Below are 21,583 nucleotides of genomic sequence, written 5' to 3' on the forward strand. Positions count from 1 at the left end.
AGGGGGGCAATGTGATTGAGGGGTACGGTGCGTGTGTATGGGGGACAGTATGTGTTAGGGGTCCAGGGTGTGTATGAGTGGTACAGTGTGTGTGAGGAGCACAGTGTGTGTGTGTGTATGGGGGGCAGAGTCTGTAAGGGGTACAGTGTGTGTGTCTGTCTGTGAGGGGAGCAGTGTGTGTGTGTGTGTGTGTATGGGGGCAGTGTGTGCGTGGGGGGCAGGGTACATATGGGGTTATCGGGGCGGTGTGTGTGTGTGTGTGTGTGTGTAAGGGAAAAGTTTTTTTTTGTTTATTTTTTTTTATAAAAAAAATAAATAATAATAATAATTTTGATGTCCCCCGCTCCCTGATTACCATTGCCTGGGAGGGGGGACATTCCCTGCAAACCCTGGTGGGGAAGTCCTGGTGGTCCCAGTGGTGAGAGTGAACTCTAGCAGCCTCAGGAGCTGCTAGAGTTCACTCTTGCGATATTCGGAGCGTTGACGTGGTAACTGCAGAAACGCTCCGAGCTCGCGAGAGGAGAACCAGGTATCAGAGTGGCAAGTTAGAGCTCCCCAGGGTCCCCTCTCCCTCCCTCCCACCCCTGTTTGCTGCCAGCAGTACACTACAAGCAGGACGGAGAGGGAGATCGGTGTGGAAACGCAAACATTTAAAATAACAGCACATATTACCTGATTCAATACATATGCTATTAGACATCATATAAAACACGAAAATAAATAAAAAATACCAAAAAAGAAGTGAGATCGTTTGTCTTTAAAGAGCTGCGCCTGTTTAAAAATATATACATGAAAAACAACATATGCTGAATGAAGTTTAATTACACAACAGGTAATTTGATAACACAAATGTATTTTATGTGTTAAATGTAAACAACAATAACTGAATTCATCTAAACATATAGCTACTTACTTGGATAATGAAATTCAAAATATTACCAAAAACAGATTTATACATGTTGAAAGAGCCCAAACCACATAACCATTCGAAGATGTAGCGATTGTAAACATACAATTAAAACGTAAACAGTACTGGGACTCTCAGACTGCCAATCTACTTTTTTTGGTCACTTTCCTCATCTTCCGCATACATGGAAAGGTCCAGGGTCAGAACTTGACTCAAAATGGCTTCATCTTGCTGAACGATAAGAAAAAAATATTAATATTGGATATGTAAATGAGAAATTACTTTTATTTATTTTCTAAAGGGAATCTTTACTCTGCAAAAGCTATGAATGTCAAGACCAGTTTCAGGTAGGTATAACATTTTACAAATTATAGGATGTGCTTACAAATTTAAAAGAAATTGCATATACACAAAACATAGTGCCGACTCGAGCAGCAAACACAAGCTAATCTGTCTGACCTCCAAACACTTAGTTTAATGTCACTCGGTGACAAGAAAATGTGCAATTTTCAGGCCACTAAAGTAAAATTCTCCAACTCAACAAATTTTTAGCTCAGCAATTTGTAGCAAACCTACAAGTCCTGATTTAAAAATGAAGGACTATGGCAGAAAACGGATTTGGTTTGCATTTCAAAGCAGCAACCAAACTGGTAGTTTAAACCTGTATACCAAAAAAGAAACTCTACAAATAACACGTATTCCATACTTTTTCTATCAATTTAGCCTAATATGCTAATAACATTTTAATTACCAACTTCTATAGAATTCACAAATATAATACTACTCACAATTTCTAATAATTATTTTTTATCTTATATTAAAAGAGGCACTCTAAGCTCCATAACCAATACAGCCCGAAGATTGAATAAGAAAATAAGAAAAATCCCTAAAACTAAAAACTGAAATACAAAAGATACCTCAATTTGTTGGATACCTTTGGGGTTTGGAGATTCTGCAGTAAGCTCTCACCAAACCAGGAAGTGACTCAGACAGTTAGGATGCCAGCATTATATACAATGGGATTGGTGTATATAACCGATTCAAGCAGTTCAGCAATCTGCAGTAGTTTCATCATATTATACAGTGCCTGCTATGCTTACTAACCTCTCCATTCACAGTTTTGTGATTAGATTTATCAGACATGATTGCTGTGCAAAATCCTCTGAATTGTACGTGAGAATACAGTGCACATCTCTGGAAAGGTACTTGATTGGGCAGAGATGAAGCATCTGGTTTGTCCTGGCATATTTCTCAGAGGAGGGGTTAGCTACACCTTGGTTATTAGGGTGATTTTTGCACATATATCAAGTTTATTTACTAAAGTGAGAATCGTCAGGAATTCACACTGAATTTCAAATGTAAGACCAAAATAGCCTAACTTGGAAACAATTCTCCAATCCAGCTATGCTTCCAGGTCAGCTTCTATGGCGTTAAATCTGAAATTCACATCAGTTCTCACTTTAGTAGATAACCCTTAAAGTGTTCAGGGAAAAAGATGTACCATAAACTATGCAAAGGGCATAGATTGTTACTGTGCTTACAGAGTGCATTTAATAAAACAGACGGAACCCCACCTGTTGGCTCCCCCTAGTGTATAGTAATGTATCAGCAGCTACATCCCAACATACTACTGGCTAAATGCATTGTCTTTCATATTTATATATATTATTTATTTCACATACAAGCATTACATGGATCCAAATATGCTATCAAATTGTAAATGTTCTGGAAAGTTCCTGAAAAGGGGCAACTGAGGGTCATATTTGGAGATGTCCCTTGAATGTGCTGTGTCTGCTTAGAAATCAGCCCCAGATGTCCATTCCATGCCAGGTATTGGAGTTCAGACATTAATAAAAGCTGAATTTCAGGAACACAGTTTAGGCAAGGCGAATGAGTCATGCACTTTGTAGGGGCCCATGGATGTGGAAGTTGTGATCCTGCAGCTTCCACACAATGACAATGTCGGTCCTGGATGGTAATTGTGTGCACACACCCAGAGGGCACACTAAGTGCACATTTACGTTAGTGAAAGTGGTTGCCAGAATGTGACATCAAGGAGAGGCAGGAAGGAACTCTTGTGCCCTCCTCAATAGGTGGGTGGATCCCAGGAGAGCAGTCCAGAGTGGAGGGATACAACTTAGAATGTGAGTGTCTGTATGAGTATCAGTATATGACTGTCAATGTAAGTCTGTGCAGCTCGAGTATGGTTCTCAATGTGTCCATGTGTGTATGTTATTGTATTTATGATTGTGTATGTGTATTTGTTTATCTATTGAATGTTTGTGTGTGTTACATATGTGCATGCACCTGTATCTAATTAGGTTGGGGTATGTGGAAGGTTATGGTTAGCAGTGTGGATATGGTTAATTACATGTATGTGTATGTGGGGGTGGGTTTAGCAAATGTTTCTTGCACAGGGTCCCGCAAATGATAACAGTGATCCCAATGAATTGATTGTATATTGCCCTGGAATTTGCACATTTTGAGGCATATTTAAAGACGGCAGATATCTCTCTTCAACTGCTTAGGTCATTAATAAATAAAAGTTGAAATAGCATCCCAGGACCCCCTACTAACAGTCATTGGTACATTCTATCACAAAATGGGAGTACAGAGTGCTTAGTTTTATTAACATTCTCACTATTTATGTGAATAAATAATTCACATTCTGAACCCCACCAGTTAACAGAGTATCCAGGTAGCCTGTTTAATTCTGGACTATTTAATCTAACCTATTGCATAGCCAGCGTTTTAACTTATACCTTGATTGTTAGCTGGCCCCATCTTGATATTATGCCAGCAACATTTGGGCCCAGTGCTGAAAAGCTAAAACCAGACATTTCTGCTCTAGAATATTTAATAAAAGAAAATATTACACATTAGTAAAATTTTCTTTACCTCTGTACAGACTCCAATTAATGCATCAGCTGTAGAATAGAACTCTTCTTTCAGAGAAATAACCAGCATCTGGCAATGTTCTCGTGACAACTCTCTGATATAACTTGTTACCTAAAAGCAAAACAGACAGGTAACAACTAAAACAGGATACATGTTACACCAGTTCAGATGATTTTGTGACAGTTAAACGGCTGGGCCAATATTAAAAATCTTAAGGCAATTTGCAAGAGAACAAGCATTATTATATTGGAATTCCACAAAATAAAGGGCATTACTGTTTCAATGTTTAGGTCTTCAAATTGGTAGCAATGTGCTGAAAAAACACCTATAAAAGTTTATTGTCACTAATGTAAAATAAAATCAAATAAATAAATGTAATTTTCAGCAGTTTTTTTTCTGCACTTTTTACAGTCTTTTTGAGCTCTGATCATCTCTCGGATTTAAAAGAAAAATAGATGGTTAAAATTCTCCAGTTCACATTATTTTTCCAGCTTTGCTCCTTGGCCTAAAATATGCAACTTCCCCAATTTGATGAATATCCCTATCTGGATCGCTAACACTGCAGCCATAAAAATGCAGTTTCATGCATTACAATATCTATTTTTTGGAGATTTCCTGTTCTGATTGAGAACATGGTGATAAAGCATGGAAACTCTCCCTTTGTGTTTTTTTTTTACTGAAGGTAGGAATATAAAGTTTTTTTCTAAAACCTTATGGGTCCCTTAAAGATGCCATATATGTAAATAAAAAAAAAAGGTTATTTTAGTTTTGCTTTATTTGTTTGGCTCTATAAGGGGCTTTATTCCCGCTGTAACTTACTTTGCCAATATTTGTATTGTCCAAAGCAGCATCAACCTCATCCAAAATGAAGAAGGGGGCTGGACGAAAACTGTAAACAATCAAAATCTTACAATTACTATAAAAACATTTTGACAAACTATTGTATTAAAAGACCACATACAGCATACGTACATCTAGGGACCGCTCCCATCTTTTAAAATGCTGAATGAACACTTTAATGTCCATTTCATTCAACTCGGTTAACATTGAATGGCTGAAAGAGCTGGGGGAGGGTTAATATCTTTGTCATGATTTTTGGATTTTGTTTCTATTTATAGGAAATTGTTTTAGAAATTCAAAGCACCAATCGCCACCTTTTTTTTTGTAAACTAATTGAGAGTTACGGAAGGAAAACATTGAGCAATGTCAGATGGGGGGAGCAGGATAAATACAAAACTCTGCATCAGCTCACACCCTTATTTCTAACTTGCAAGAGGTGATCTATGTTGTGCAGTATTTTCTAATTCAGGTCTAAGATCAGGGCACATACACATACAGCCTCTCAGAGCTGTTTATACCATCTTTAAAAAAAAAAAAAAAAAAAAAAAATTAAATAAACACAAAACCCAAGGGACATGTCTCCAGTCTCATTCAAGACCAGTAGAATGCATTAGGAAGTCTATCATGAACACTGCTTATCTACATGAATTTTCAGTCAAACTGTATGGAGGCAGTAGAGCATTCAATTATATTCAACAATAAATAACTAAATAAAGGGCGTGCCTGGCAGTTAAAATGGTGCAAGCTCCCTAATATGACACCAGTTACTCAAGGAGCAGAACAGTAGAAGATCAGTAACCATGTAGCCTTTCTGCCTGCAGCGAACATAGAACTAAGGAAGCTTCAGCGGTTACCAAGGTGATTTTGACAGACCAGCATAGGAAGACTTTCATACAGTTTGATTCCTGTTTGAACCCTATTCACACAGGTACTAGCTGTAGAAGCAAGAGAGGAAGCCTTGAGTCTGGACATGCAGATATGAACTCCCTGGTAGATGTCAGGCAGCTGCTTGTGAGGGTCTTGTAGGCCGTAACAGTGTTGCAAACCAGAGGATCTATACTCATTCTTGCACGTTTCAGAATGTGCACCCGCAGATTCTGAGCATGTGCCAAAAGACATTCCAGTCAACAGAAAGTATCAAAAAAGATATATTTTATTTAAATTTTTTTAAATATTTTATAAAATATTTCAAAAACTTATCGAAAAATATTAAATAGTGACCTAAATTACAACAAGGCAATACAAATATTTTAACAAAGTCAAAAGAAATGATGCAGTAGGCTGTATTTACTGCACATTTCTTTGTGAACTCCCATAATCCTGTCATGGAGAGTTAGAGAAGGCTTGAATCAGGGCTCTGGAGTGAAGTCATTTTACTGTTTCCTTAGTTTTTTGCGTTTATTTTTAAATCTCAGTAATACATAATAAGTAGAATTACTGTTTTGCTGACAAATAAGAACAAATACAAATGTGAAAAAATAAAATCACTCAAGGAAAATAATGAAATATATTTCTGTTAGACAAACTCTCAGTAATCCAATAAAGGCACATTGTAAATGTAAAACGAACTATTTTGGAGTTCATGAGGTTCCTTCCTCAGCTACTGTTTTCACCTCCTATTCTCTGCATGATATCAACCTGTTATGGGCTTGACCCCCTTTGACCTGCTGTTGGTGAGGGTGTCGGCAAAATATTGAACTATGCGTAGTCACACGGAGCTGGTTTAACTAATGTTTATGCTTCTCTTTAAATGTAATATGATAACCAGTCAAATGTCAGTTTTAGATAGCCCATGAAGGTCTTTACCCATTGTACAGTGCCCATTTTCGGTGCTTTATAAATTATAATAAAAAATAATACAGTTCAGTAACTGACAGAGACCCACGCCAATAGCAGATCACAGTCAAAATTAATATAAGAAAAACTGAATGCCGGCAACTTTCTTTAATCGCTTCCTCTTCTCTCCCTCTGTCAGGATCTGTTCTTCATTTCTTCCATGAGCGGCGGAAGCTAAGTGTAAATACCTCCCCTCCCCCAGCGACTACAGGTCCCCAAGCCCCTAGTCACCCCGCCACCCAAATGTATTTTAATAAAGACCTACCTACCCCCCTCACCCTAAAAATAGTGAGGGGGGAACGAGAAAACTAAATCCCTGTAAATAAAAAATAACTTACCATTTGATGTCTTCTCTTTTCTAAAATCTTATTTTTTCAGCCCCAAAAAAGGGCAAATAAAAATCCATATTACTAGTCGAACTTTAAAAATAAAATACCTGAGCGCAAAAAAAAACAACCATGAAAAAAAAGTAACCCGATGCTAAAAAAGTAACCCATCTTCACCTAGCGAGGGCACCGCGTAGACTGAGGCTTATAAAGCCTTCCCACGCCCTGCAATTAGGCTTAGAACACTCTGATTGGTTGATTCCAAGCCAACCAATCAGAATGCTCTGATAGGTAAATGAAGAGACTGACAGGTAAGTCTCTACATTTACCTGTCCCAGCACTCTGATTGGTTGGCTTGAAATACAACCAATCAGAGTGCTCTGAGTAATTTTACACAGCGTGGAAATGTTCTTTGGAATTTTCCCATGCTGTGTAATTTGACTCTTAACTCTCTGATTGGTTGATTGAAAGCAACCAATCAGCGTGTTGTTATGAGTCAAATTATAAGCCTTTCCTGGCCTTGCTGGAGCTCAGTCTGCGCTGTGCCCTCATTGGGTGAAGATGGATTACTAGGTCTTTACTAAAAAAAACTTAGGTGGGGAGGGTGACTAAGGGCTTGGGGACCCCTAGTCACTGGGTGAGGGGAGGTATTTACAATTAGCCCCCACCCATCGCCCATGGGTGGGGGAAGGACAATAGGTCCCCATCTGCAGCTCATGGGTGGGGGCCGGGGGGAGGACAATAGGACCCTCCCATATTGTAATTTAGGGCCCCACCCGCACCCCCATTTTTTTTTAACAACACTGTTTACTAGACATGCCCCCACTCGCGATATAGTGAGTATGGGCAGATTAATTACGAATACTAAGTAATTTTTACTTGGTATTGGTAAAGTTGTCTCAAAGACCAATCTTGGTCTTTCAGCCTTTTGGTAGATAGATCCCTAATACTGTGGGAATTAGGAAGCTATTTACTAAGCACGATTGGATCGGAATTTCATTCATTTGAATGAAATTTCGAACTGAACAAAGTCCGAATGGACAAACTGCTTTCATTCTGTTAGGACAGAATTTGGTAGTTTTGCCGCCATTCTGGAATACGGAAAGGAGGCATCCTGAGAGCACGGAGGAAAGGTGAGAATTGTGGGAAAATGTCTCTGACCATAGGAAATGGAGCACACTTTGCTCGTCCGCTGGTCATATATGGTCAGGCATAGGAAACCTCCATAAGACAAAGTAGTCACTACTTTGTATTATGTTTTAAAGAAAACTAGGGCAGATAGGAAGAAATGAAGAACAGATCCTGACAGAGGGAGAGAAGAGGAAGCGATTAAAGAAAGGTAAGTTCGGAATTACAGTGTCGTTTTAATTGGAGTGCTTCTGTTTACATTGCTGCTCACATTGTTTGCAATATAAGCAGTTATCTAACAAGAAAAACTGCCATTGTTTTCCTTTAAATCTTTAAAATGGCTAATTATAGCCCACAAAACTCAGTTAAAGTTAGATTTGTCTGCAAGTGACCAATGTGACCTACCTATGTATTGCAAACACTAGTGCCAATGCAGCCACAGACTTCTCTCCACCAGATAAATTGTCCATGGGCATAAAGCGCTTTCCAGGTGCAACGCAGTTATAACCTATTCCTTCCAGATAAGGTTCTTCTGGATTTTCAGGGCTAAGAAAGGCCTAAAAATAATATTTGTCATAATCAGTATATCTGAAAGTCTCTGCTATATAAAGTTATATCTTAAGCAACAGATAACAAATTGTAAAAAAAAAATACATAAGAACTAAATCACCTGTCTTATCTCTTTAATTGTACCTCATAATTTGTAATACTGTTTTCTATGTTTGGAAAAACCTGTGGCTTTGATCTCATGTGATTAGTGCCTTAAACCTTAAAGGGACTCTCCAGTGCCAGGGAAACAAACTGTTTTCCTGGCACTGCAGGTACCCTCTCCCTCCCATCCCATGTTGCTAAGAAGGTTAAAACCCCTTCAGTGACTTACCTGTGTCCAGCGCAGATGTCCCTTGGCGCTGGTTCAGGGTCCGCCCACGCACACCCCCCACCGACGTCATCTGGCGGGGAGACCTATTGCGCAAGCGCGGCAACTGGCAGGGGGAGACCTAATGCGCATGTGTGGAGCATTAGACCTCCCCTTAGGAAAGCATTGAAAAATGCTTTCAATGCTTTCCTATTTGGATTTCAGCGCTGGAGGTCCTCACATAGTATGCTATACACACGGAAGTGCCCTCTAGCGGCTGTCTAGTAGACAGCCACTAGAGGAGGAGTTAACCCTGCAAGGTAAATATTGCAGTTTATGAAAACTGCAATAATTACACTTGCATGGTTAAGGGTAGTGGGAGTTGGCACCCAGACCACTCCAATGGGCAGAAGTGGTCTGGGTGCCTGGAGTGTCCCTTTAAATTCATGGCAAATATCAAACACAAATTATTAACGGGACACTGTAGGCACTCAGACCACTTCAGTTTAATTAGGTGGTCTGGGTGCCAGGTCCAGCTAGGATTAACCCTTTTTCAGAGAAACTGCTATGTTTATAAATGGGTTAATCCAGCCTCTAGTGGCTGTCTCATTGACAGCCGCTAGAGGGCTTCTGCGCTTCTCACTGTGAAAATCACAGTGAGAAGACGCCAGCGTCCATAGGAAAGCATTGATAATGCTTTCCTATGGACTGGCTGAATGCGCGGCTCTTGCCGCGCATGCGCATTCCGCCGAAGAGGAGGAGAGCTCCCCGCCCGGCGCTGGAGAAAGAGGTAAGTTTAACCCCTTCCACTCCACAGAGCGCGGCAGGAGGGGGACCCTGAGGGTGGGGACACCCTCAGGGCACTAAAGTGCCAGGAAAACGAGTATGTTTTCCTGGCACTATAGTGGTCCTTTAACCCTTTAGTGGTAATTATTGCCGTCTCTGAGAAGCTGCAATAATTACCTCTTAGGGTTATCTCCACCTCTAGTGGCTGTCTACCAGACAGCCACTAGAGGGCTTCCTGATTTGAAATGGAGCTTTGGTCCGGTATCTGACGCTGGACGTCCTCACGCTCTGCATGAGGAACTCCAGCGTCCTATTTTTATTCCCCATAGAAAAGCATTGATTAATGCTTTCCTATTGGGAAATCCTAATGCAAGTGCAGCCATAGCACATTCGGTCTCCCCCACTGACTGACGTCGGCAGGGGAGGGGCATGGGCAGAGCCTGACCCAGCGCCGAGGGACATTGGTGCTGGATTCAGGTAAGTGACTAAAGGGGTTTAAACCCCTCCAGTTCTGCGGGAGGGGGGGCGGCGCAAGGTAGGGGGCACTGTAGTATTCTATAGTGCCAGGAAAATGGCCTTTTCCCCCTGGAACTATAGAATCCCATTAAATCAACGTTAATTTTCATGGTAGAAGTCCTGCTTACAGTCATGTAGAGTCTTCTAGACAATCCAGAAGCCACCATACATAGAAAGGAATAGCATATGCTAATGCTAAAGTATTAATTACTACACAAAGAGAAATTAATACAGAGAGAGAGAGCGAGAGAACTGCACATGTGCAGGACAGAAAGAACTGGAGAGCTGAGAGGAAGACAAGGTTTAAAATAGCTGGAATTTTCCTACACTGACTAGGATGTGATCCTGGCCAACCCTTTCTCTCCACTACTTGACCCCTATACTTTACAGCACCAGCCCACTGCCTTTACAGTATCAAGCCTTCTCTTGTGGAACAAAACGATGTCCTTTCCAGTTATGTTGAAATATTATCTATTAGTATAGAGGAATATGTTTCTTACAACCTTTTTTAAACATTCATAGTTCTATGGCGACTGTTTGGCTCCTGCCTCTATATATAAGGGTGTTTAGTTGGTCACCTGAAAAGTGTAGAAGACTATTTTTTGCAGTGGGTTCATTCTTTATGTAAGCATATGAAAAAAATATGAAAAGATTAGGAAGACTGCTTCAACATCAGAGAAGGTAACCACAAGTATATCTGAATGCAAGGAATGCTGTCAAGTTCATATTCACAATTACCCCAGCTAATATTTTATGTATGTGAATCTACTATAATGCTGCCAAAAAGTGGAATTAAACTAGCTATACACTTGGCTGTTAACATTATTTGTTTAGAAGAACACTCCAAGATTAAAATGTGTATATTTATTTTTATGTTAGTGTTTCTTATTAAAGTGACTTTTACTACATAGTTTACATAAAGGGAATCAACACAGTAAAGGAGGAAACTATATTTAAAAGAAGGAAAACTACCACCACAAGAGGACATAGTCTTAAATTAGAGGGGCAAAGGTTTCAAAATAATTTCAGGAAGTATTGCTTTACTGAGAGGGTAGTGGATGCATGGAATAGCCTTCCAGCTGAAGTGGTAGAGGTTAACACAGTAAAGGAGTTTAAGCATGCGTGGGATAGGCATAAGGCTATCCTAACTATAAGATAAAGCCAGGGACTAATGAAAGTATTTAGAAAATTGGGCAGACTAGATGAGTTGAATGGTTATCTGCCGTCACATTCTATGTTTCTAGTTTTCCTTTAACCACTTCTCTACCTAAATTGAGCATTAGCAGTTTAATTTTCATGTAATTTGCAGTATAAAATCTAGTCCATAAAGCCTCACTCATTTTCATTTATTATCTAGTTATGATTACTAGCCTGTAGAGGAAACATTTCTCTGGCAGAAGCCACTAGTCACTGATATAATGCCAAATTTTCTAAAATTGTAAGCTCACCCCTAGCTTTCAAGCAGTAAAGGAAGTTTTGATGGGACATACTATTCCTACAGTCAGGGACGGGGGAAGAGTGAATTGAATCTACCATGTAACTGTTAGCATTATATTAGCAGTTCCAGAGATTGATAAATATTGCTATAGTGGTATTAAATAAATTTAATTTAGACATATATGATTTAACTGCATTTACAGTATGTGGGCATAATTCATTCTTTTTATATCCTGTTTCCATTTTTAGTAAGTTATAATGCAAATAATGCCTTTAGGTTTCTTACAAATACCTATAAGAAAGGTATTTGCCCATTTTACTTATCTATATATCAACTGTGTGTTAGAAAATTAATTTTTGCTTGGGTTTTTAAAACTTCAGACCATGTGTAAAATATTGCAAGATAAAGGAAACTGTATACTGTCCAAAGCTTTTCATTTCCCAAATATTTTTTATAAAATTGTATAAATTTGCATAATTTTAATTTTTACATCTGTCTGCAAAGCAATATATACACACAATTAATGTGATATGATATATTCACATGCTAGCTATGCATTCCTTGCTTTAAATACATGCTACGCTAATATTTGTAAATCAAAAAGTGCTTAGCAGTGAAGTGGCTAATATAACAACAAGTAAGCATGTATGGCCACTAACTTCAAAAGTAACTTAAGCATAGTGTTGCACGATTCAATCTAAACTGACTTTTAAGTTAAGTTATGGTAAACGTATCAGTAAATTCAAGGCAACAAGTGAAGGCGTGCAAACCTGAGCGCTGGTATTTCTACAGAGCTTCTTGTAGATTTGATCGATAGCTATAGAAACATGCTCAAAACACTTGCTGAAAAGCTCATATCTCTTCTGTTTCACCTGCTCAAATTCATGTCTACACATCCTGGCTCTCATTCTGCTGGCCTCAAAAGCTATGAAAAAATAAACAAACTGATTGTAATATAAGGACAGAGAATAACAAATGGCAGATTGCAGTTAATCAGAGAAACTCACTGTACAATACATCATATATAAACATTGCTATTCCAGTCTGTCAGATTTAGTGGAAATCTGTGTGTTTCCTAAATCTTTGGGCTCTTAGTTTTGGCTCATTACTAATTATACCTGGGAACTCTGTAGCTAGGTCTGGCTGTCTTATTGGCTCTGAAAGGAGCATCTTCAATAGCTAATGTCACATGCTGGCTATCACTAGGAATTGGTAACAGGATTACTGTGACAGGCAGGCATCACTGAATGACCTGTGCGTGCACTGATGATGTCAAAGCAAACTCTCAGCAAGATAAATAGTCTGGCTGCAGTGAGTGTAAAACAGAGTATATTTGTAAACTTACACAGTTCAGGTAGCAACAAGATTTTAAGTTTTGCTTATATCACAGGATCAAAATTTAAAATTAATGTTTAACGTTACTTCCCATACCAGAGGTGCATCAATTTATAGTGATGCAATTGTATCTCACAACTCCTGGAGTGCACCAACATCCTAAACATTTTGTTATGCCTTGAGCATTATTTGGGGGTATGCTGGCTGCATGTACCTTAGTCTCACCCATTCCAGGATGTCACACTGGATGGGGAAGAAGGGATCTTCAGGCAAGTGTACATTGTAACCAATGAGTGACACAAGGATGTCCAATGCATTTCAAGACAATAAGATGGCACCACAATGATTATTTTATACATTTGCCGACGATAACAGTAGCACAACATATACATTATATCTATACTTTGATGAATGTAACTTGCCTTCCTGGTGATTTGTGACTGATATGCTGACATTAGGACATTACTTTATTCCATGACAGGAAGAAGGGAGAGATCTCTGGGACATTGCTTCACACATGGTGTCATGTCATGACATTACATAGGATTGTCAAGAATTCAAAATGAATTTTGTATTTGGGTAAAAATAGCCAAACTGCAAACATGGCTGAATTGGATAATTTATTTTTTTCTAGTTTGTCTATTTTGGCCTTAAATTTTAAATGCACTCTAAGTCCATTTTGAATTCCTAGCAATTCTCACTTTGGTGAGTCTGGAAGCATCATCTGACAATCTCAGTCTATCACTGGCAGCCATTTGAGAGAAATGGTACATTTATTTTATCCTCTTATATTAATGCATGGACGTTACATGGTTTATTTCTATGTATAAACAGAATACTTGACACAAAATAAATATTGGGCTTTTTCCAGTGTCTTCTCAGAATGTGTGTGCACATGGTCCATGTGATTGTTTGCAAAAAGCTCTCAAAATCATTAAATGGAATGGAGAATGTAGTATCTAATATATATTTATATTTAAAGGGACACTCCAGTCAGATGAACAAGTTAAGCTTACATTAAAGCTAATAAGCTAAAAATACCAGTGATTAGTTTCTTCTCTTTAAATTCTGTGTGGTTTTCCTGCAGTGCTGTAAAATGTTTTGCCTACCCACTGTTAACCCCTCCCCTGCCAGCCAACCTCACTACTCACTGTCAACCCCTTCCCTGCCAGTCCCAGTCAGCCAACCTCCCTACCCACAGTTAACCCCTTTCCTGTCAGCCAACCTCACTACTCACTGTTAACCCCTTCCCTAAAACCCAACCTAACTACTCACTGTTAAACCCCTTCCCTGTCAGTCCCAGTCAGACAAGCTCCCTACCCACTGTTAACCCATTCCCACCAGTTAACCTTACTACCCACTGTTAACCCCTAGATAGAAAGGTAGATAAATAGGGATAGCTAGAGAGAGACAGCTCTTTAGGTATTTATGAGTGTTTCTGTCTCTTTATATTTATTTATTAATAATATTCATATGACACTTTATGATTTCTAATGTGGTGAGGATATGTGTGTGTGTGATTGTCATGGACCGTTTTGCACACAAGAGGTTAAAAACCATTTAGGCGATGTTCCCCTTTCAGATGCAGAGGCAGCTACTGCAATCACCAATATCCCGAACTGCAAACACACAAATTCTCCAACTCCCGAACTGGAACCATACGAATCCTCCAACTCCCGAACAGGAAACACACGAATGCTGTTAAACAGCCGAACAGGAAAAAACCATACGAACAGCTTACACTTCTGGCAGTCGCACTGTAACAGCATACAATCCAATTCCCCCCAAGGACGAGACGACACTTCGTTGGAGGATCAACAGAACTGATTTACTGGGGCTACCTGCCCGGCTTTTATGCAGGTCTCCCACCTGGGGAACACTCCCCTAGGGGACCAGATGGGAAACTGGGACACAAAGGGTAAAAGGACCAATCACAAGCTTACACCTTTAAAAAGACCCCACAATGCATTGCAATCCCTCCTCTCTGTCCTGGAGATAATTGGGAAGTAATCCAATTATCTCCAAGGACAGAGGCAAACTCCATTAAGCACATGGTCCCAAAAAGACAGAAAAATATACAATGTTGCAAGTATTACACAAAGCATATACATTCAACATATCCCCAGATAGCTTAGATCTGAGCGCACATTTTTACCGAATGGCGCTCAGATCACATACACATAGTTCAATCGCCATGGAGCCCAAGTCTTTCATACAGTCTTTCAGTATACGTATGGGCTCCATGGCATAACTATCTGGGGTAACATTGTTTACATAATGAAAGTCCCGAATGAATCGGTGTTCGTTTCTTTGCAGGAGAAGGGAAGTCGGCGGCTCAGCGGTGTTCGTGCAAATAAGTGTCAGTTTTGAGTTCCATAGGTTTGGAGCTGAACACCGCTGGCCGTTCGGGAGTTTAAAATGGCCGCTGCCACGTGTTCTGCAAACAAACAAAGGCCAGCGTTTGTCGATTAAGCTGCGGCTAATTGACGGCACACTCCAGTTCCCAGGTGGTCGATCGGTCGGTCGTTTGTTCGGTAGATTCAATCTACTGAACGCCCGGGCAGAAAGGCACGAATAAGCCTTTCTGCAGGGAAAATAAAAGGTTTTTAACATGGGGCCATAGTCCAGCGGCAGGAGGCGGGCGACAAGGCTCCACCAGTGGCCGGTGGCGAGGTTGGTTCCACCACAGTGATATTGTTTGTAAGTTCTATAGTCTGAATGCGGAGGACTCTGAGGAGGCTTGGGCAGGCATGAATGAAAACTCAGGCACGCCCAGTAAGGTGTGTCATTACTGATTCTCATAGAGGATCACTGGAGCATGGCCATTGGTGGACAGACATTGTGGGTGTGTCATTACTGATTCTCATAGAGAATCTGGCTGAAACACAGGAAGCAGGAAACACAGGAAGCAGGGAGAGAGAAAATGGGAAAATGACATTAAATCAGAGAAGGAGAAGGAAATCTGATCAAAGTAAAGATTAAAACAGGCACTTCTGAAGCTTATTTTTATACTTGTGGCGAAGGTAACCTCGCCACTGGTTCTTGGAGGGGCCTGTTTGCCAGCCTCCTGCCTCAGGACTATGGGCCATGCAAAAAGGCTCATAAAAAAATTTGTTCGTGCGCTTTTGTTGTCCTGTTCAGGAACCGAACAGATGGACGAATCAATGACCACAAGGGAGCTTTTTAAGCCCTATCATCGCCTCTTAACGATTCTAACTGCAGCGTTCAAATTGTTCGTGTGCGTGGCCGCAGTTCGTATGGTCGACCACGAGGTGGCGGCCACCTTGTTCCTGCGAACGCTGGCAGCAGTGTTTGGTCGTCGAGTTCATGGAACTGTTTTCGGACACTGAAACTCCCGAACACCGCTGATCTTCCTTCATAGCCTATGTGCGGTACTTTACATTTTCGAAGCTGTTCGGTGTAATCGTTCCTCTGAATGAGGTGAATAAGCTCCACGGTATTAATATTGACTATGTTCGGTATTTGTTTGTTTGGAAACTACTGGACTAGACCGACCGCAAGCCCTGATTTTCTGGAACTATTTTGGGCATAGGATCATGCGTGCGGACGGTCAAATTATGACTTCCAGGAAATTCCTGAACCCCTGAACTGATCTGGGTGATTTTTGGATATATTGGTCTCCCAGATCAGGGCTATCATGGGCTATTATGGGGTTTTTATGTATTTTTAGGTACTTTTGGGGTGTTTGTGATATGTGTGTTTTTTGTGTCTCGAGAAAAGAGTTTAGTTCAGTTCATGACTCAATTATCTCCCAGGCATTGGGAAGGGATTGTCTTATTATGTATGGGAGTGTCCTGGATTTGAGAGCCAATGTAATCGTGTGTTTGTTTCTGCTGTGGTTTACGCTCAGGTCCAGGGGGGAGTGCCCCTTGCATGGGAACTTGCATATAAAACCAGTTATGTCTACCGATAAACGAGTTCCTCTTCATCCTCAACATAGAGCATCGTCTCATGTGTGGAGGGGACAGCTATATTCACTCTGGGGGTTGCTATATCACTATACTCCTCTGGGATTATAATCACTTGCTCTTTTAAGAACATATTGCTACACTCTCTAGTAGGAGAGGTCTACCCACTGGAAGCTGGATCCTGGTCTTGGATCCAGGGTGGATGAAGGACGTTGAGACCCCAGCCAAGCTGCGGCGTCTAAGGTGCTTATGGTGTCTGGTGCGGTGCTTATAATACTCCAGGCTACTAGGTAGCAGCGACTGGCGAAGGCACCAAGTCGGGGTGCCAGGCGGTCCGTCACAACACTATTTAGAGAAAAAGCATTTAGCGACTCTAGGTTTGCTGTTGGGGCGGGGGGGGGAGGGGGGAGATTTGCTATTTTCTTTATCTATACAGTTCCTTCAAGTTAAAAATCCTGATGAAAATTGAAAACAATTGGTAATAAATTACAAATATACGGCAACTGAACTCCTAGCCAAATTGTCAACTTAACAGCTTAATACAACAAATACAAAATATTTAAAGGGTTACTATAGAGGGACCTTTATGGCATAATATGCACTACTGTGCACTATGGGGAAGGCCCCCCTCTCAATTTGCAGTAAAATATGCAAAAAAAAGGGTTTTACTTACATTGACTTCAGCGCCGGGCAAAGGTCCCGATGCTGCTCTTCGGCACCCCTCTCTCAACGTCACTGGTGCCACGCACAGTTCAATCACAGGTATGAGAACTCAGACTCCACTAACTGACATCTAATATCCAATAGTCGTGACAACAGGCTACTCACAGAGAAGCCTGTGAATAGATCATTTTGCCTGTTCAGAGAGCATGCGTGCTCTGAGCAGGCAAGGGGAGTGGAGATGAGGGAGGGCTTTTTAATAAAAAGATGAATGTGCACAGAGGTAGGTGGGAGGGAGCACAATGTGGAAGGAAGCGAGGGAAGAGAGAGCAAGCTTTTCATTGCATTTAAACACAAAGTCTGGCACAGAGTTCTGGGCTGCCCAAGTCGTGTGTACTGGGGTTGCAACTAGCCTCCAGCACACAATTAACAATATCTCTATATGTGCAATGTTTCAAGCAGAAACAAGGCACATACTGACTCCTACCACCATGACCACTTCAAATCACTGAAGTGGTCATGGTGGTTGGAGTAATCCTTTAAGCACCAATTAAAAGAACATGAAAACACACACAAACCCAAGAAATAAAATTAAAAGGAAATAGAAAAACAACTGTGTCTATCCAGCGTTCTTACATTAACAGCACAAAAATGCTGCAAATTTGTTATTATGCTAATTTATTGATGAAGGCATTGTTTATTGAACAGAATGTTAAAATTCTAGAATCAGTTTCTGGCAATTGTCACTTCTGGTGGTATGGAAATATACAGAACTTGCACAAAATCTCTTTTTTGCCCAAACATGTCAACTAGACACCATACTTTTTCAGTGAAGAGATTACGTATGGCCATAATGAATAGATCATTTAAAATAGGTCAACCGCCCCCTAATCATCCTACCATTTAAAGCAGACTGTTATTATACCTAGAGTAATGTGTTCCAAACAGGAAAAAATATGCGATAGCAGTTTTTAATTTTAGAATTTTGAAATATTCACTGTATCATGCTAAATGGGGTGATGATCTATATATATTAATTTCTATGTTGAAAAATTGTTACTTTAGAGGAAAATTTACACAGGCTCTCCATAGAAAAAAATATTAAACTGAAACTGATATTTACCATCGGCAGTTTCTTGAAACTTATTCCTGACAATTTGTAGCTTTTCTAATGCTTTTAGGTTTGGAGCAGACGTCTTGAGTAATGTATTTTCATGTGTTATACATTCCTGACGCAGTTTCGTAAGTTCAGCACCAATCTCCTTATCACTCATAGCACACTGTTTGGAAAGGGAGTAAACTTTCATATATACCATCACATATTCGACGGTTCCCAATAATTAGAGTTAAAGTACAGCTGTGAACACTTGCTTTATGATAACTACTTAAAATAGAGAACAATGTATAATTCCCTAGATAAGACATTTTCTAGTTGTTAGTTTATTATTCATTACAATTACTGCACTTTGACAGTTATTATGAAATATACTTTTCAACTGCATAAAAGATGAAATGACTACTAAAGAATATTACCCATTTTTTATTCCATGTTCCTGTTGTTTCTCATTAAACACAGAACTGTAAAAATAACTGCAAATATTTATATTGTTTTATTTTTTGTGGCCCAAATTTTGCAACTCTAATTTAGACTCAGCACACCTACCTGTTTAGTAAATAAAACCGTTCTATCTGTAGGGCACTATGATAACTGACAGTAACAGACAGACTCAGGTGTGAAACTTCTGTTCTTTTGATTTGAGAAATTAAAGGGAAACAAAAGTCTAAAAGTTAACCTATTTCTTTAGATAATGAAAGCAATGCATTAAAAAAAGGCAGGATCTTTTCGCTGACAACTCAGAAACAAACAGGAAGTAGATGTCAGTCAATCAGCATTCTCTCCTATAAATATACAGGAGTGAAACATGAATCACGATTGTGTGCACACTGTCAATGCTTTCCTAGAAAATCCACTGAGATATATGCAGGCGTGCAAGATGAGTTGTATTTGAGCCAATGATAGCTTTTCAGAATGAATTCCGTTTTCTACTATTTACAGCTGACAGCAGAAGCTAAATGTGGGGCTAAATTTAGCAAGTTTTATCTGCATTTTTTAAAAACAAGACGACTTACACCATGTACATTAAGTGGTCTTACTTTAAAGGGACACTATAGTCACCAGAATAACTACAGTAAGCATGTCAAACTAGTGGCCCACGGGCCGCATGCGGCCCACAATGAATATTTCTGCGGCCCACAAGCTTGACATGCTTACTAAAGCAGAGTAGGTATCTGCTCTCCCCATATTGCAGGTGCCTACTCTGCTCATTTTCACAGCTTGGGGAGAGGTCTCTGGCGGCAGCAAGGGAACTCAGTCTTCTTGCTCCTCACTGCTCACGCGCCGTCTGAAGTGAAGCCGAGCGCCGGAATATGACGTCATATTTCAGCACCCGGCATCACTACACTGCGCCCGCGGGAGCAGTGAGGAGCAAGAAGACTAAGCTCCCAAGAGAAGATCAGGGAGAGGTCCCACACCAGCTCCTAAAGATAGGGAGCAATGAATACAATAATGTGAGTGTGTGCCAGATTGTTGAAGTGTGTGTGACTGTCAGTGTGTGTCTGTGTGACTGTCAGTGTGTGTGTGTGACTGTCACTGTGTGTGTCTGTCAGTGTGTGTGTGTGTGTCTGTCAGTGTATGTGACAGTCAGTGTGTGTGTCTCTGTCTGTCTGTCAGTGTGCGGACAGTGGAGAACCTGGCGGGGAAGGCAACGCCACATTCTGACGTGACGTTAACGTGCTCCACCTTCACAGGTTTTGAAGAAGTAGCAGGAGGATCGGTTTGGCACAGGATGCGGCGGCGCCATAGGGGGTATACCACAGGCTGGACTCCGGAGTCGCATACTGGCAGCGGCAATGTGAGTGGAGTCTGCTTGTTGGCTAATATTGTTTTTTTTCTAAACAAGGGCTGGGGTTTACTAGAGGGGAGTGCTGGGATTTAGTATAGAGGGGGGGACTTTGAATTAGTACAGAGGGAGGGCTGTGAATTAGTACAGATGGGGGGACTGGTATTTAGTACAGAGGGGGGACTGGGGTTTAGTAGAGGGGGGACTGGGGTTTAGTAGAGGGGGATGCTATTTTTTTTTAATACTGTACTTTTTAAAACAAACCTACGTTTCTATGAAAATGTAAGGTTTTTTATTTTTTTTGCGGCCCACATAAACTTAAACCTTGTTTATGTGGCCCGTGCTAGCCTTTGAGTTTGACATGCTTGAACTACAGCTTAATGTAGTTGATCTGGTGAATATAATCATTGCCTGCAGGCATTTTAATGCAAACACTGACTTTTCAGGGAAAAGGCAGTGTTCACATTGCCCCCTAGGGACGCCTTCAAGTAGCCACTCCTCAGATGGCCACTGGAGGTGCTTTCTGGCTCAGTGCTGCACAGAAGGCAGCAGTACCGTTCAGCGTCTCCACGCTCTGCATGGGGATGCTGAATTTTCCTCATGGAGATGCATTGAATCAATACATCTCTATGAGGAGGTGCTGATTGGCTAAAATGGTGTTTGGCCCCGTCCTTATCTTGCCTCCTTGATGATTTCAGCCTATGGGAAAGCATTGGACTGGCAAAAATCTTTTTTTTTTTTTTGGATGATATCACCAAGGAGGTGGATATGAGGCAGGGCCAGCATCGGTGGACCCGCACGGCGCTGGGAATAAGGTGAGTTTTTACCTTTTCTAGGGGGGCAAGCCACCTAAATGGTGGATTAAACAATACATGTATTCCTGGCCCTTTAGTGTTCCTTAAAAGCGTTAATAAACATGTAAGATGCACAGAAGATTGGAATGTCTCTTTACACATTAATGTACTTCATAACAAAGTATTTTTGTTTGCATAATATAACATTTTATTGAACCAGTAACATTCTCCAACACAACATTAACCAATGAAAAGACAAATGTAAAAAGACTACCTTTAGCTCATTGGGAAGTTTGCTATAGTCTAAGACAATGTTCCCTTCTCTTTCATAAATATCTGCAGTTCTTTGAGTGCTTTCAGATTCCAGCTGCAAAATAAAAACAAATCCTTAAATAGAAATGCAAGCATTTACACACACTGACATGCATACACAG

General features: G+C 40.4%; 1 protein-coding gene across 1 annotated transcript in view; it reads right to left on the minus strand.

Annotated features, from left to right (window-relative positions):
* Window positions 1-907: 907 nt before the first annotated feature.
* The window catches only part of SMC1B (structural maintenance of chromosomes 1B), a 77,390-nt gene continuing 56,714 nt past the window's right edge, over window positions 908-21,583 (minus strand). Inside the window, exons 19-25 of the mRNA XM_063445056.1 lie at window positions 21,424-21,516; window positions 18,579-18,735; window positions 12,302-12,456; window positions 8,341-8,492; window positions 4,625-4,694; window positions 3,806-3,916; window positions 908-1,138 (exon numbers count right to left, since the gene is read on the minus strand). Of these exons, the coding sequence (XP_063301126.1) occupies window positions 1,055-1,138; window positions 3,806-3,916; window positions 4,625-4,694; window positions 8,341-8,492; window positions 12,302-12,456; window positions 18,579-18,735; window positions 21,424-21,516 (822 nt within the window). The 3' untranslated portion in view covers window positions 908-1,054. The remainder of the gene's footprint in view (window positions 1,139-3,805; window positions 3,917-4,624; window positions 4,695-8,340; window positions 8,493-12,301; window positions 12,457-18,578; window positions 18,736-21,423; window positions 21,517-21,583) is intronic.

Source organism: Pelobates fuscus, chromosome 3 (assembly GCF_036172605.1).
Source record: "Pelobates fuscus isolate aPelFus1 chromosome 3, aPelFus1.pri, whole genome shotgun sequence".
NCBI classification, from domain to species: Eukaryota; Metazoa; Chordata; class Amphibia; order Anura; family Pelobatidae; genus Pelobates; species Pelobates fuscus.